The 12,757-nt window shown below is 40.7% G+C and overlaps 1 protein-coding gene across 1 annotated transcript in view; it reads right to left on the bottom strand.

Annotated features, from left to right (window-relative positions):
• The window catches only part of PREX1 (phosphatidylinositol-3,4,5-trisphosphate-dependent Rac exchange factor 1), a gene marked incomplete at its 5' end in the record, with an annotated part of 98,995 nt that extends 87,913 nt beyond the window's left edge, over positions 1 to 11,082 (bottom strand). Inside the window, 3 exons of the mRNA XM_010296351.1 lie at positions 5,327 to 5,449; positions 9,847 to 9,918; positions 11,019 to 11,082. Coding sequence (XP_010294653.1) covers positions 5,327 to 5,449; positions 9,847 to 9,918; positions 11,019 to 11,082 — 259 coding nt within the window. The remainder of the gene's footprint in view (positions 1 to 5,326; positions 5,450 to 9,846; positions 9,919 to 11,018) is intronic.
• Positions 11,083 to 12,757: the final 1,675 nt, after the last annotated feature.

Here is a 12,757-nt window from a genome sequence, read left to right as displayed (position 1 = left end):
GTTGGCTTCTACACCACAATGCAGTGCCATGCAGAGGTACTCAGACAAGCTACTTTGCATATCAGGAGTAATTTAGATGCATTAGCATGGCACTCTGCTGGGGAAATATGCAAGGCTTTCCAGACCTGGCATCTCAGGGCACCATGCCATGTAGACAATGCCCTCCAGAGTTTGTTGTGGTTTTCACATCATTAATTTTCTATTTAGGATCCTGTCCTAAAAACATTCTATCTGAACCTTTTCATCTCCCCAGAACTAGGAAGTTAATTTTTGAGTTGTAATTGGACTCCTAGCACTCTTCAGAGATGTACAGCTTCCTTGTGTTAGCTGAAGATAGATGCAGCAACTACCTACTTTTAAGACAGCTCATAGTGATCCAGACAAAAAGCTATTGCCAACTGGAAGAGTTAGGTAACATGAATCCATGCAAATACAGCTGCACTCACTGAGCATTCCCTTCACTTTTGTCATATGGAAAAGGATTTGTGTTAATATTAGTTTAGGAGAATTTGACGTTCTGGTCAGACGCTCAATGGCTAGGATGTACATACTCAGAGACTGTAAAATGCTTTTGGGTTTGGTTTATCACTAATCTGATAGAAATTTTTTTTCCCCTCCCTGTACTTCCAAAGGAAGAATTGAGAATAAATAGATGTATGTCCAAACACAACAACAATGGTACAAAGCAAATAAAACAACAGCCACAAGGAGTATGGTGCAAAGAGCTGGAATGCAAACGTTCGAGACTTTTATCCTTCATCTACAGCTGTTCATATTAGTACTGAAGTTTAATACTGGGAAGCTGAAAAGAAACAAAGGCTTCTGACCACCAGATGCAGGAAAAGGCAGGGCTGGGTCCATAGCACAATTGAAAGGAGGTAATTGAGAGGCATGGGATTGTTTTCAACCATAAAAACTGGAGAGTTGTAGAATAAGAAGACAGATATATGAGTTTCTCCTACATTCCCTCCTGTCACCTCTCCTCATCTCCCTGGATGCCCACAATCATGCTTGAAACTAAAAATAGTAACCATTAACACAACAGCATCCGTTACACCAATGCACACAAAATGTCATTGCTCAGGTTTCTGACTGCAGCTTTGAGCGCCTGGAGTTTTGGGAGGTTATAATTAGATCACAACAAAATCCCTTTGCTAAAGCTTGAGTCAGTACAATAATTATACACACACCAGAGTACTTTCATCAAGTCTTTTCCAGCTGTCCTTCATGCATGAGATCCACAAATATGAGAACTATGCTTTAAATTACTCAGTGTCTGAAGTGTTTAATTTCCTCTCTGGGTGACATTCAGTTCTGGACTCTCCCATCTCCTGGCGAGGAAATTATCAGTTACATAATTACAGATGTTAGCCCAGGAATTCTGAACCTGCAGTTACTCTATATTAAAGTGCAATTATGGTCAGAGATGTGACCACATAAAAATGGCACCTTCTTACTCAGCAAATCTGCTGGATACATAGCTAGACCTTCTGATTTTGATGACAGAAATAAGTCTATACTGTTCTTAGTTTGGTTAAAATAAATCTTTAACCAATAGTTTATTCTCCAAATATGTTATTTTGGGTCCATTAGAACTGCCCACAAATTAGTGCAAATTTGAAAATAGTTTTGACTAGAAAAAGCAAATAAGACAATTTTATTTGGACATATTTTTAACAAGGCATGGCATTTTCTTGTTTCAAAGCAGGCTGAAACCAATTTTGTCAACATGAAAAACCTAAGCAAAACAGAAGATATAATTCCCAACAAAACAAGATCCCTGGTGACTTAGACAGTAGAACTGATCACTCATGCAACATTGCTCCTAAAAATGAGAAGAAAACACGTTTCCCTCAAAAAAGTTTCTATTACATTGCGAAACTTATAGCAATATGGCAATATCAGAAATTAAGCATCTGTCATTTCTCTGCCCTTCTGTTCTGCAGAGTCATACATTTTCATGATCTGCCCAAAAGAGCCTAGGCTGATGAGGTGTGATTATTCCAAGTTCAGTGTATATGCTCTCTCTGATGTTAAAGACTTATTCTACACGCCATTTTGTTTAAGGCTGCAGATTCTATTTTGAATGAATGTTTAAGTATGTTTTTTACTGTCTGCTATGGTCCTACTGAACTACAACTCCAGAAGAAATTCTAGCAGCAGACAGTGATCTTCTCATGATCATCTGATCAAATGGAATACACAAGGGCAAACAATATCTGCCTTCTGAAGTAAAACAATTTTTCACACCTGAATATCAGAGCAAGTGCATTTCATTATCTGTTAAAATACTTCAATAAATCAATGTGCCTTTGGAACCCTTGCAAAATCTGCTTGCTTGCCTGAGTTGTTACTCAAGATCTGAATCCTTCTGCGCTCCAGGGGAGAATGTCCTAACATTATTGTAAATGGATCAACCCTGATCCTGGAGGTTCTTAACAACTAAAAGCGGTGTCCTGTTTCTGAAGATTGGTGGCCTGTTGTTGAGTGAGGCTCTTCCAGGCCAAGGTAAACCAGGAAAAGAGTCAGGCCTATGTAGATTAGAGGAAATTTAGGATACATAGATCTCTTGAACAGGACCCAAACACTACAGACTGGTGGAACTCCACATGGGGAATCTGGGGATCTCTATAAAGTATATATGATACAAGGAAACTTACAGAAAACATGCACCACTAAGAAATGCAGTATCTGGAAAAAACAGTGCTTCAAGAATCCTCAAGCTAGTCACCAAATTTATGAGCATTTTTTAACATTGAGTTTCTGAAGAAAAGCACTTGCACTAACATCTGGCTGCTGAGAAGGTCTGTGTTCATAATCAGGAATAAGAATGACCTTGCCAGGTTATCACGATAGAAGATACACTGATACATTCAAGATACACAGGCCTTATGTCACTTACTCACTGCAAACTCCCCTGAGGATACATCGTGATTTGATGACGATGATAAAGCAGGGCTGAGAGTGTTCCTCCTAGCACTTCTTCTAAGCACATTGCAACAAGAGAACCTTACCCAAAATGAAAGACCAAAGAAATATGTTACCCATGTTTTCCCTGGGTACACTGACTAACAATGTGCACTCTGAAAAAACCTCTTCAGCCAGTTGCAGGAGTGCATCACTGGGAGAGAACTGTTGGCTTTTTTTCCAGGAAACCATGAGTGTGCTGCAGGAGCTTCTTCTGAGGGCAAAATACTGTACACCATTTTAAAAAAAAAAAAAATGGTTTCAGCACCATGGAAACACCTTCAGGAGTACTGTTTCTGAGGCACAGGGTTTTTTCATGAATGCCTCTGCCTCATCAGAACAGCCCCAATTAGGGAAATGGAGCTTTGGAAGCCTGAGCAGAAAGGAACTGAAGACTCACTCTGAACCACAGTTGCCACTGGCATCTCCCTGTCACTTGCTGTAGATTCACTGTGGAAGCCTATACTGTGACAGGGCACAAATCCCACCTCCCTCACTCAAATACCCACAGTGAAGCTTGCCTCCTAATACCTAGGCACAATCTGCAAGCAAGGACAAATTATTTCCTCCTCTCTTGATAACCTTCTGCTGCCTGTTCCTTACTCAGACTTGAGGTAACAAGTATTACTACATTTCCTTAAGGTAATTATAGATGAGACAAGCTTTTTCTATATATTCTGAATTGAATCTATGTTTTACTTCCTTCTGCATAAGCTGCTTCTTCCCTAGGGGAACACAAAACAGTTGATGTACACATTTGTTTGCAATGCATTCCACAGACAGCAGCGTAAGCTGATCCCAGTCAAACTGCCTCTGTCTGAAGACAAATTCTCACCAGCACTCATGCCTATGCATTATTGTCGCACGTTTGATAAATAAGGAATATTACCTAATGATTAAATTTAACAGTAATAAAGTTACAAAATTATATGCTCATATACACAAAAACGCTAACAATGACTACATATACCAGGCTTGAATTCAGTCAAGTGACAGGACATTAACATTTCTGTTTATTCAGTGCCACTCTGGAACACCATAGACAATCTGACAGCATCACTCACAAGCCCTCTAATTTTGATGCCCTTGCTAATGAATACTAATATATTAGCAGAGCACATCTTGTTTGTAGGCAATGATTCTAGTGGGTATTCAAGCCTTTAACTAAGTTCACCAGTATGTTTTTCAGCAGCTGACAGTCAGTCCTCACATCTGATATGATTTTAGGACATGGTCTCAATGTAACACTTTCTGACACTACAGCATAAGTAAAAATTAAACAAGGAGGTGTAGTTGGTAAAGCTCTACGAGCAATGAATGGCTGTATAATTGCTGTCCGCTCAAATCTGATGAATTGTGAGAGCATGAATTTTGATCATGAAAGCATAATAGAGCATATTTTGATAGGAAGTTGGCCTGTGGCTTAATGCAGTTAATAAGAATTTGAAGAAATGGCTATTATGTACATGCTTCCTAATTTTCAAACATCTCAGGAGGGCTGCTCCAAGTGAAAAAAATGTGCAACTTCAAATTATTATACATGTAAATTAGGTAACTTTGCATTTAAAGGAGTCCAGCTTGTAACTGACCATATTATGGATGTAGTAGGAGAACAAATAATACAGCTATCAGGCATAAAGTCAGATGACACAGAAATAAATTGTCAAAATGTTCTGAACAGCCTGGGACTGGCAGAGTGAATTTGTATCATATGACTACTTTGCATTTTCTATCTCTGGGATTCTTGAGCTCACATTATGATTCCAAAAGCCAAATTTTATTTACTTTTGAGCTACATAATGCAGGTACTTGTTTATTCCATGCTAAAAGGCTGCATGTTGTAACTTGTGCTGCATTTCAGCAAGGTAAGCCATCTCACACCGCCTTTCATTTACTGAAGGATAAGTATATGCACAGACTGTAGACTAACTACTGTAAATGATGTATTGTCCTTTTGTTTTTAATTTTGATCTTTGAGGGTTTCAATTTTTTTCAATTTTAAAACACACAAAAATTATTCATTTACTTGAAATTTTGCTGCTTTTTTTGAAACATTTGGGACCAAAGCAAATTCTCAGCAATGAAATGTGATCAGCTGGGTGGAAAACAAAAGGAAAAAATATTCAATGGGAAAAGGAAGGGTTTCTAAAAATACCTCGTTGTTTAGCTGAGTTTGATGTGGTTTCCATTGTTCTAACCTCATTCACAGGTTTTTTTCCCACCCTATGTACAACTTTCATACAAGACGTACATTGTCATGGTATTGCCACAAGACTTATGAGATTAGGGCTAGCTAAGGGGCATGGGAGCTTATGACAGGAAACTGCGTTTTCAGATAGCGTTAAGTCATTGTACTTACAAATTTTAAGAAAACATTTCCTAGTTCATGCTGAGACTGAGGTTCTGGTTGTAAACAAAATTCCAGGGCAGCCAGGAACTCCTTGTGAACACCAAGAATGTCTTCAATGTTAGAAAATAAGATCTGAAATATAAAGAGAAAAACATTGGTATTTGTTAATATATCTGAGAGTGTTTTGTTAAAGTAGTAGCACCAAAATATTGTGGCTCTAGACTTCCTGCGGTAGGATCTAAAGCACAGACAGGGACTCATACAGAATGAATTACACTGTATTTGCCCCTTTCCTGGCTCCCTACAGAAATCTTTATTGCTACTTAAGTACCTGCTGTAAATGAAGGTTTATCTTTCCAATATCTTTCCAGATACCTGAGCATGATGAATGTGAGCAACCTCTTTCAAGTCTAGAGAAGATTTCCTATGGGACCAGCCAGGTGAATGGAATCACAAGGACCAAACTCACTTTGCATGATATAGAAGCAGAAAGTCATTTGCCTTTCCTTCCCATGCATTAGAAATCACTTTCTGGAAGAAAGGGACTTGAAGCTATCACACACAAAGATGTACCTGTAAACAAGAGACCAAAACTCTGCCACGCAGGACCTAGCACTTCACTGACAAGAGTACAGAATAGTGTAAAATGCTTGCAAATGACAAGAGCAGCATTTTAGATTTCTCTTTCACTGATCTCAGTGGTTCTACAAGGCATACATAACGGGACAGAAGCCCCTAGTTTAGAAGTGTACTAAAACGTAACCGTGCAATCTCACAGCTACATGATCCCTAGTGATTTGCATATATATGCGCTAAGGGGAATAAACTGCCAGAGTGAAAGCTGCTATAAACACATAAACTTTATAAGTCTTAATAATTTTCGTATAAAATATGAGAAGAAAGTGTGAATACACATATAGGAGATGGAATGCTACCTACACGGAGGTAGAAGTCCTGATGCATGGTGACACAGCCACCATACATCAGTATTGACAGCCACCGGAGGAAAGTCTGAATGGGCAGAGTAAACCCTGGAGTCTGCAGTGACATACATTTTCTATCACTCTGCTTTAACCATGCCACTTGCAAAGAGAAGATCTGCAGTGCAGTCAAACCAGCTTTCACATTGGAAGCAGCCTCCCAGGTCTTGCACAGTGGGTGGATGATGCTCCTCTGAACCCCGAAGTGTGCAGCCTGACAGGGCTAGCCCTCATCTTCCCGGCATTCGGTGTGGGAAGTGATCGAGCCTAACATCTTCTAACACTTCCCTAAGTACCTTATTGTAACACTAAGCTTTTCAACTTTATGCATTGGAATTTATTCACCAGATGTGACACTGATTCAGCCTGGTGGCCGGTGATGTGGCAGTAATTCAGAAAAACAATAATCTGTAAATTAAGTCTAATCATTGAAGATAGGAATGAAGTCTCAATTCCTGGTTTAAAACCAGTTTCTCTCTGGTTTTGCAGGGGTAGACAAGGTCAGGAATTCAAGGAGCCTTCCTCTCTGCATGTACCCAGGTTCAACTCTATACCTGCTGTTATCCGAGGATGGGCAGAGCATTTCTCTCGAACTCCTTCTGCAAGCTGGCTGCACATGCAGAGCAAAACCTATTGCATCTCCCTTGTCTTTGCTCCCCTCTCACTCCAGGAATACTGAGATACAGTAGTATGCACCATCATTAATGTATACTTGTGCCTCATAGCTCCTTTCTAGCTCAGAATAAACTAAAAGATTCCAAGACACTGAATTTGCACTGGTGGGCTCTGTGCCAAAATAACAGCAGCTACGACCATTTGATTGCTTCCAGAAAACTCCCCATGCTAATTCAAGCAGACCATACGATGGTTCTGTCACACGGCTGAAACTGATGCGATGACACAGTAGCCTCTGTCTGCATGGCTTTGCCAGAAGCTGTGCCAAAGGCGGATTAACAAGGAAGAGGAAAACATGTCAGGGATGATTTTAACCTTCAGGAGCAGTTTTCAGGGGGTATTTTTTGATCCAAGGCATATCTGCATAATCTAATGAATTCCATAGTGGTCAGTAGAGCTCTGCTTGCAGCAGAATTCACAGATAAGAAGAGTCACTTGAAAATCAAGGCAGCAGAGAGACCTTAACTGCATGTGCTTCTATATCTAATACACAGTTACCATTTATAAGCCTCATGCGAGGATCTATGTCTGGCAGCTTGCGTACACTCTCAAGTTGTACTGCCTTCAACCTACCGTATCAGTAAAATTACATCAGTGCCCTGCTGCGAATGTAGCATAATACTAACATATCAATAGAGTTATTCCCACATGAGGCAGCGAATAAACTACTTTTTTTTTTTTAAATAAATGATGTTGCTGCAGCTGTTAGTCACTGGAGTACCTGTAAAATCTAGGCCTGGCACAGGACTCAAAGTGGCCTTTCTGGAAGGGGATATGGTGGCCAAACATTACTGAAATCTCCAGTGCTTAGTGCCAGCTGTAGGAGAAACCTGCAAAAATAATATTGGGAGCAATAAACCAAATTATCCTAAAAAAGCACTTTCTCCTTTTGCTCAGAGGTGAGTGACTGCCAGAATACCCTGTATTTTCCTCTAGACATTTCTGCTGCTTGAAGAGAGGAAAAGACAGGCTTCTCCTTACATAAGCTGCCACACCATTTATATACCATCCTTGCCACTGCCAGCCACTTCACAGCTCTCCGGTAATATAATATTAGCAGGCAGAGTTCTCACAAGTCCCAACACCACCTTGCTTGTCCTGCTTCTAACAGCAAGGAGGGAGAAAGGAAAGGGAAAGAAGGAACAACTATCTTTCAACTGCAGGAAAGACAATGAAATTATTTGGGGTTGGGGGAGAAGGGTGGCAGGAGGGGGAAATAATACTGACTCTGATCATTAAAACTGTGCCTTTGTGATTCTATTTCACCAGCAATAGGTGTAGGCCCTTTATTACTGAAGAGAAGCTCGGCTATTGAAAGCTGGGTATTGTAATAATAAGAATAAATGAGGTCTCACAAAGACCCCCCAGGCACCTCAAGAATGACACAAAAATGAAGCGGTACTTCCCCAGAGGAGTGTGATGAAACTTCAAATACAAATACATTTAAATCAGCAGAGAAAATATGGATTCTTCCGCACAAGCTTTGTGGGCACTGCATCTGATTATGTGGCAGTTATAATTAATATTCATTTTGCTAATATATGAATAACGATAGAATAATAACTTTCATCAGCATCTGCGGCTCTTCATCAAATTGGCAAATGGCTGTGTAGGTTTATTTCCCATGCAGAACTTACTTTTTACACACTTCTCTGCACACCAGATCTATTGTCACTACGTACTTCTCTACTTTTTCTTCAGCCACCCCCAAACTTACTTCAGAGTCTAAATGGTGAGTTTCTGGGAAGCAGGGACTTCCAAATTTGAAGACAGCAAGAGGCTTAGCTCCACAAAGCTGCCAAGTTGTCTTGCTGATGCCAGTCAGTCAATACTACAGTATTGCTAACCTGGAGAATGAATAGCAAAAATGGGGGCTAGAGCCCTTCTAGGATCTCTACGCATTCAGGTAATACTAGTATGTGTGGAATGGAGGAACCAGACTTGGGGAAATGCATGCCAGCTGCGGTAACACTGGCTGGTGTGACATTCCTGTTATTGCTGTGCCCTGCTCCCACAGGTGTAAAGGGCAAAGTTTCTGCTAATTTAGGAGCTACAGGATCAAACGCAAGCCCAAGAAATAAGCCTCTAATGGCAAACAAACTGCACCTTGTCCCACTGATCATCAGGTTTCACTTGCATACGTGTACAAAAGGGGTTTTGGTTTCACATGCATATGTGTACAAGGAGGGTTTTAAGCCAAATTACTACAAGAAAGCATTGCTTGTATTTATGAAAATAACCAACAACAAGGTCTCCTGTAACCATAGGCAGTAGAGAAGCTCGTACCTCACAGCTCTGTGTTCTATGTCCCATATCTCTTTCCAGTGCAAAATTTATTCAGGAACCTCCTCATGCAAGGTTCTCCTGTTACTTAGTACCCCCACAAGAACCCAAATTCCTTCCCACTAGAACACAAAGGAACATGCCTGCCTCCTTCTCATAAGCCCTATCAATTTCAGATTTGTAAAAGACAGCAGATGCAAATTGGCTAACTGAATACTACTGTCAAGCAAAACAGACAAGGGCTGTGCATTCCCTGCCTTTCCTCTCAAAGACACTGAAAAGGCCTCTCTGTCCTCTACCCACCATTTCACAAATCTTGCCAAAAGTTAGTATCTCTGACAACGCTACACTGTTGTCAAATTTTACTGAAATTAGCTGGTGGGATGAAAAATTGCTGGAAGATGACAGCTATGCGAATGGGCAAACAGATTGACAGATAAACTGTCAACATGAGCCTCTTTTCCTTAAGGAACCAGTTAAATAATAAGCATCAATATGACATGAGGACATTTGATATTCGTATCCCTCAATCTAGCCTTTCATTATATATCATTTTCCCTACCAAGAAAATGCGGAAGATAGAAGAAATACCTTAACATTCTCCTCTGTTATGTACTTCTCTGCTTTGTCCACAGCATTCTGGCGGATCCGGTGAAGAAATGCCTGCAGAGATACAAAATATTATGTTCAAATGGCTTGACAGAGTTTGATTTCACTCTTTTATATCCTCTAGGTTCCCATCAACACAGTGCAGCTAATTACCTTTAAGACTGAAAGAATGTAAACATTTACCAAATCACGACCACAGTTCTTAGACTGGGAGCTGCATTCAAGGTAACACAAAAGACATTTGCTACAAAGTTGTTGAGTTTTGCCTGGCCATAAATGTCTTCTCTCTGTTGAAACTTTTAGACTTAATTATCTGTTACTACCAATAGACCACAGCAAGGGACTATTTGTTTTTTCTTTGAAGGCTTTCCCTCTCTCTAAGATGCAGCTGTTTTGACTTTGGGGGGCAGCGTGCCTGACACACATCAAGACATATGTCAGCAAAAAGGACTGCAAAGAACGACAAAAGGACATTCATGCTGCTGGATCTGAGGCATGTCAGAGCGATCAGCTAGGGTTATGGACAAGTTCAACAGACTCAATACTTGGGGAAGGGAAATGGGAATTGCCAGACAGCGCCTGGGATACATTATCCTGTTCACTGTATTTCGTTTGGTTAAAACCAGGCAAAACAATGCTGGAACTTTTCACCTAGGCCAGGTTTTCCCTTCCCTCAGATCTGCACAACTTTGGCCTTAACAGGCAAATCAATAAAAAGCTCCAGGCCAGATACAAATGGACAGTGATCTGAATACCAGCCTTTAAAGCGTAATTCTGGCTACTGGAAGTCAGGACATACTTGCATTTGCACTGTTCAGTACCCACAGCATATTTGATCCAGTGGGAAGGGTTTAGCAAAGCACACTGTATGGGATTTCTACCTCAAGCCTCCACTGTTTTAGCAACTATTTGCTAAAGGGTACTTCTGCACTGAGAGTAGGCATCAGCAAAGAGAGTTGCAAATACCCGCAGGTGAGACTGAAGGGAAGCCAGTGAGGACAGAATCTGCTGTGATAAACTACATGACCCATGCACAGAAGTGTAGAGGGCTTTCCTCTCTGTTCTTGTTAGTGGTTTCTAACTCACCTCCCACACAAAGGAGTGAGCCCTGGGGAGTGCTGTGAACAAGGAAGAAAGGAACTTTTCTTACCCACCTGAGACAGAGAGGCGAAGCGGGTCATTTCTTTGTATTTACGGTACAAAGCAGCTTTGTTGCAGCTTGATAATAAAAGGCTTTTAAAAGTTGAACTATTCCTAAGCAATGCCCATGTCAGCTGATGCACACTCAGCTTTTTCTTTTTTCCTTTTGCCTGTTGGGATTGGCAGCAGCTTACAACCTGATAAGAAGCAGTATCACTGAACCAAACTTAAGAGCTTATGGAATGCTTTCGCCTCTGGTATTTTGGTTGGAAGACAGTGAACATGTCCCTCTGACGTCCAGCACTAAAAGGGGCACATCTCAGCTTCTGCTTAACCATGGGTCTCTGTCACTTATCAGCCATTCACACTTTACAGAACAGGCAGCAATAAAAAAAAAAGATTAATGAGGCACACAGACCTTACATTTGTTTTCGGCCCTGGATTCTCAACCTGCTTTTGAACAAATTTCAAGGACTACAGCCACGTTGCTCCTCTTGTATTGCTAAACAGGAAGGAGATCCTGGCTAGACTCCAGCTAGATATGGAGGGCTTGGAGTAGGTTGTGTGGACTAAGAAGTCTGAAGAACAGATTCCTGCGTTAAAGGAACAGGACATGTGTACCAGCAGCAGAAGAGGAATTTTCTAAGAACCAGCCAGTCCACTTTGCCAATAATCTGGCCAGGAACCGCTGCAATGTTAATGTACTGCCCAGCGCCTCGGCAACAGTCAGGGACCTGTCTGAGATGAAGTGTCCAGCATGATGACTAATGCCAGGAGGATTGACAGGAATAGCTGTGCCCTCTCACTTCAGTGCTGGGTGTGATATCTGAGCATTAATAATCAGGCATCTGATTTATATGAGGTAGCACATCATATTGAAGTCATTCATTCTCAAAAGATAAGCCAGGCAGAGACTTTTCCTTGCTCTAATCACATCTGTTTCAAGACAACAAATCCAACTGGAATGATTAATTAATCTACACAATCAGCAGCTCCACTGGTGACTAATAGTTACCTGCATACAGTCCCAGTATGGTGGGTCTAATAATAGAAAGCTGGTAAACAGAAATGCAAATCACATTAGCTGTTACAGGGTAGTCAATAAAAAAGCAGAGACTGTGTTAATCTACAAAACAGCTTTTCTGTGATGCTTGTCTGAAAAGATCATTTAATGTGAGCGCAAGAAAGGGAGAGAAGGAGAGAGAAAAATCAAACAAAAAATGAGAAAGGCACAGAAGTAGGGAGAGAGCAGAAAGGATGAAAGACATAAAAGGGAAAGAGGAAGTCAACTTTGTCAATAGTTTGTCAAATCTCCTACAGTCTCTGATTGGTTTTCATGTGCATGAACAGGCAGTCTCTCCAATAATAATAAAACAAGACAGTTACAAGAGATTTTGGAGCCAGAAATTAGCAGTCTACTCTCCAAAATGCAATCCCCCCAAAAAAATCAAACCTTAGTGGATTCAAAACTGTTGCCCAGTTTTCAATACCTTCTCATATGCAAACAGAATCTTTTGCAACACAGTCATACAAATTAAAAAGCATGATAAACACAGGCTATTAAACAGCAGCTCATAGAGCTAATGTTGCATGCCCTGTTCATGTGACAACACTACTTTCCTTCCAAACCGCTTCTAGCTTGGAAAAAGCAGCCCTTTTCCCAGAAATGCTGTTCAGACATTCAGATCAGTTTTTTCCAAACTTCTCAAGCAATTTTTTTTTCTGCTACTGGTTTTACTAGGCTCTAAGCTCA

This window comes from Phaethon lepturus, unplaced genomic scaffold (genome assembly GCF_000687285.1).
Source record: "Phaethon lepturus isolate BGI_N335 unplaced genomic scaffold, ASM68728v1 scaffold21081, whole genome shotgun sequence".
NCBI classification, from domain to species: domain Eukaryota; kingdom Metazoa; phylum Chordata; class Aves; order Phaethontiformes; family Phaethontidae; genus Phaethon; species Phaethon lepturus.
This window is presented reverse-complemented; position numbering and strand designations above follow the sequence as displayed.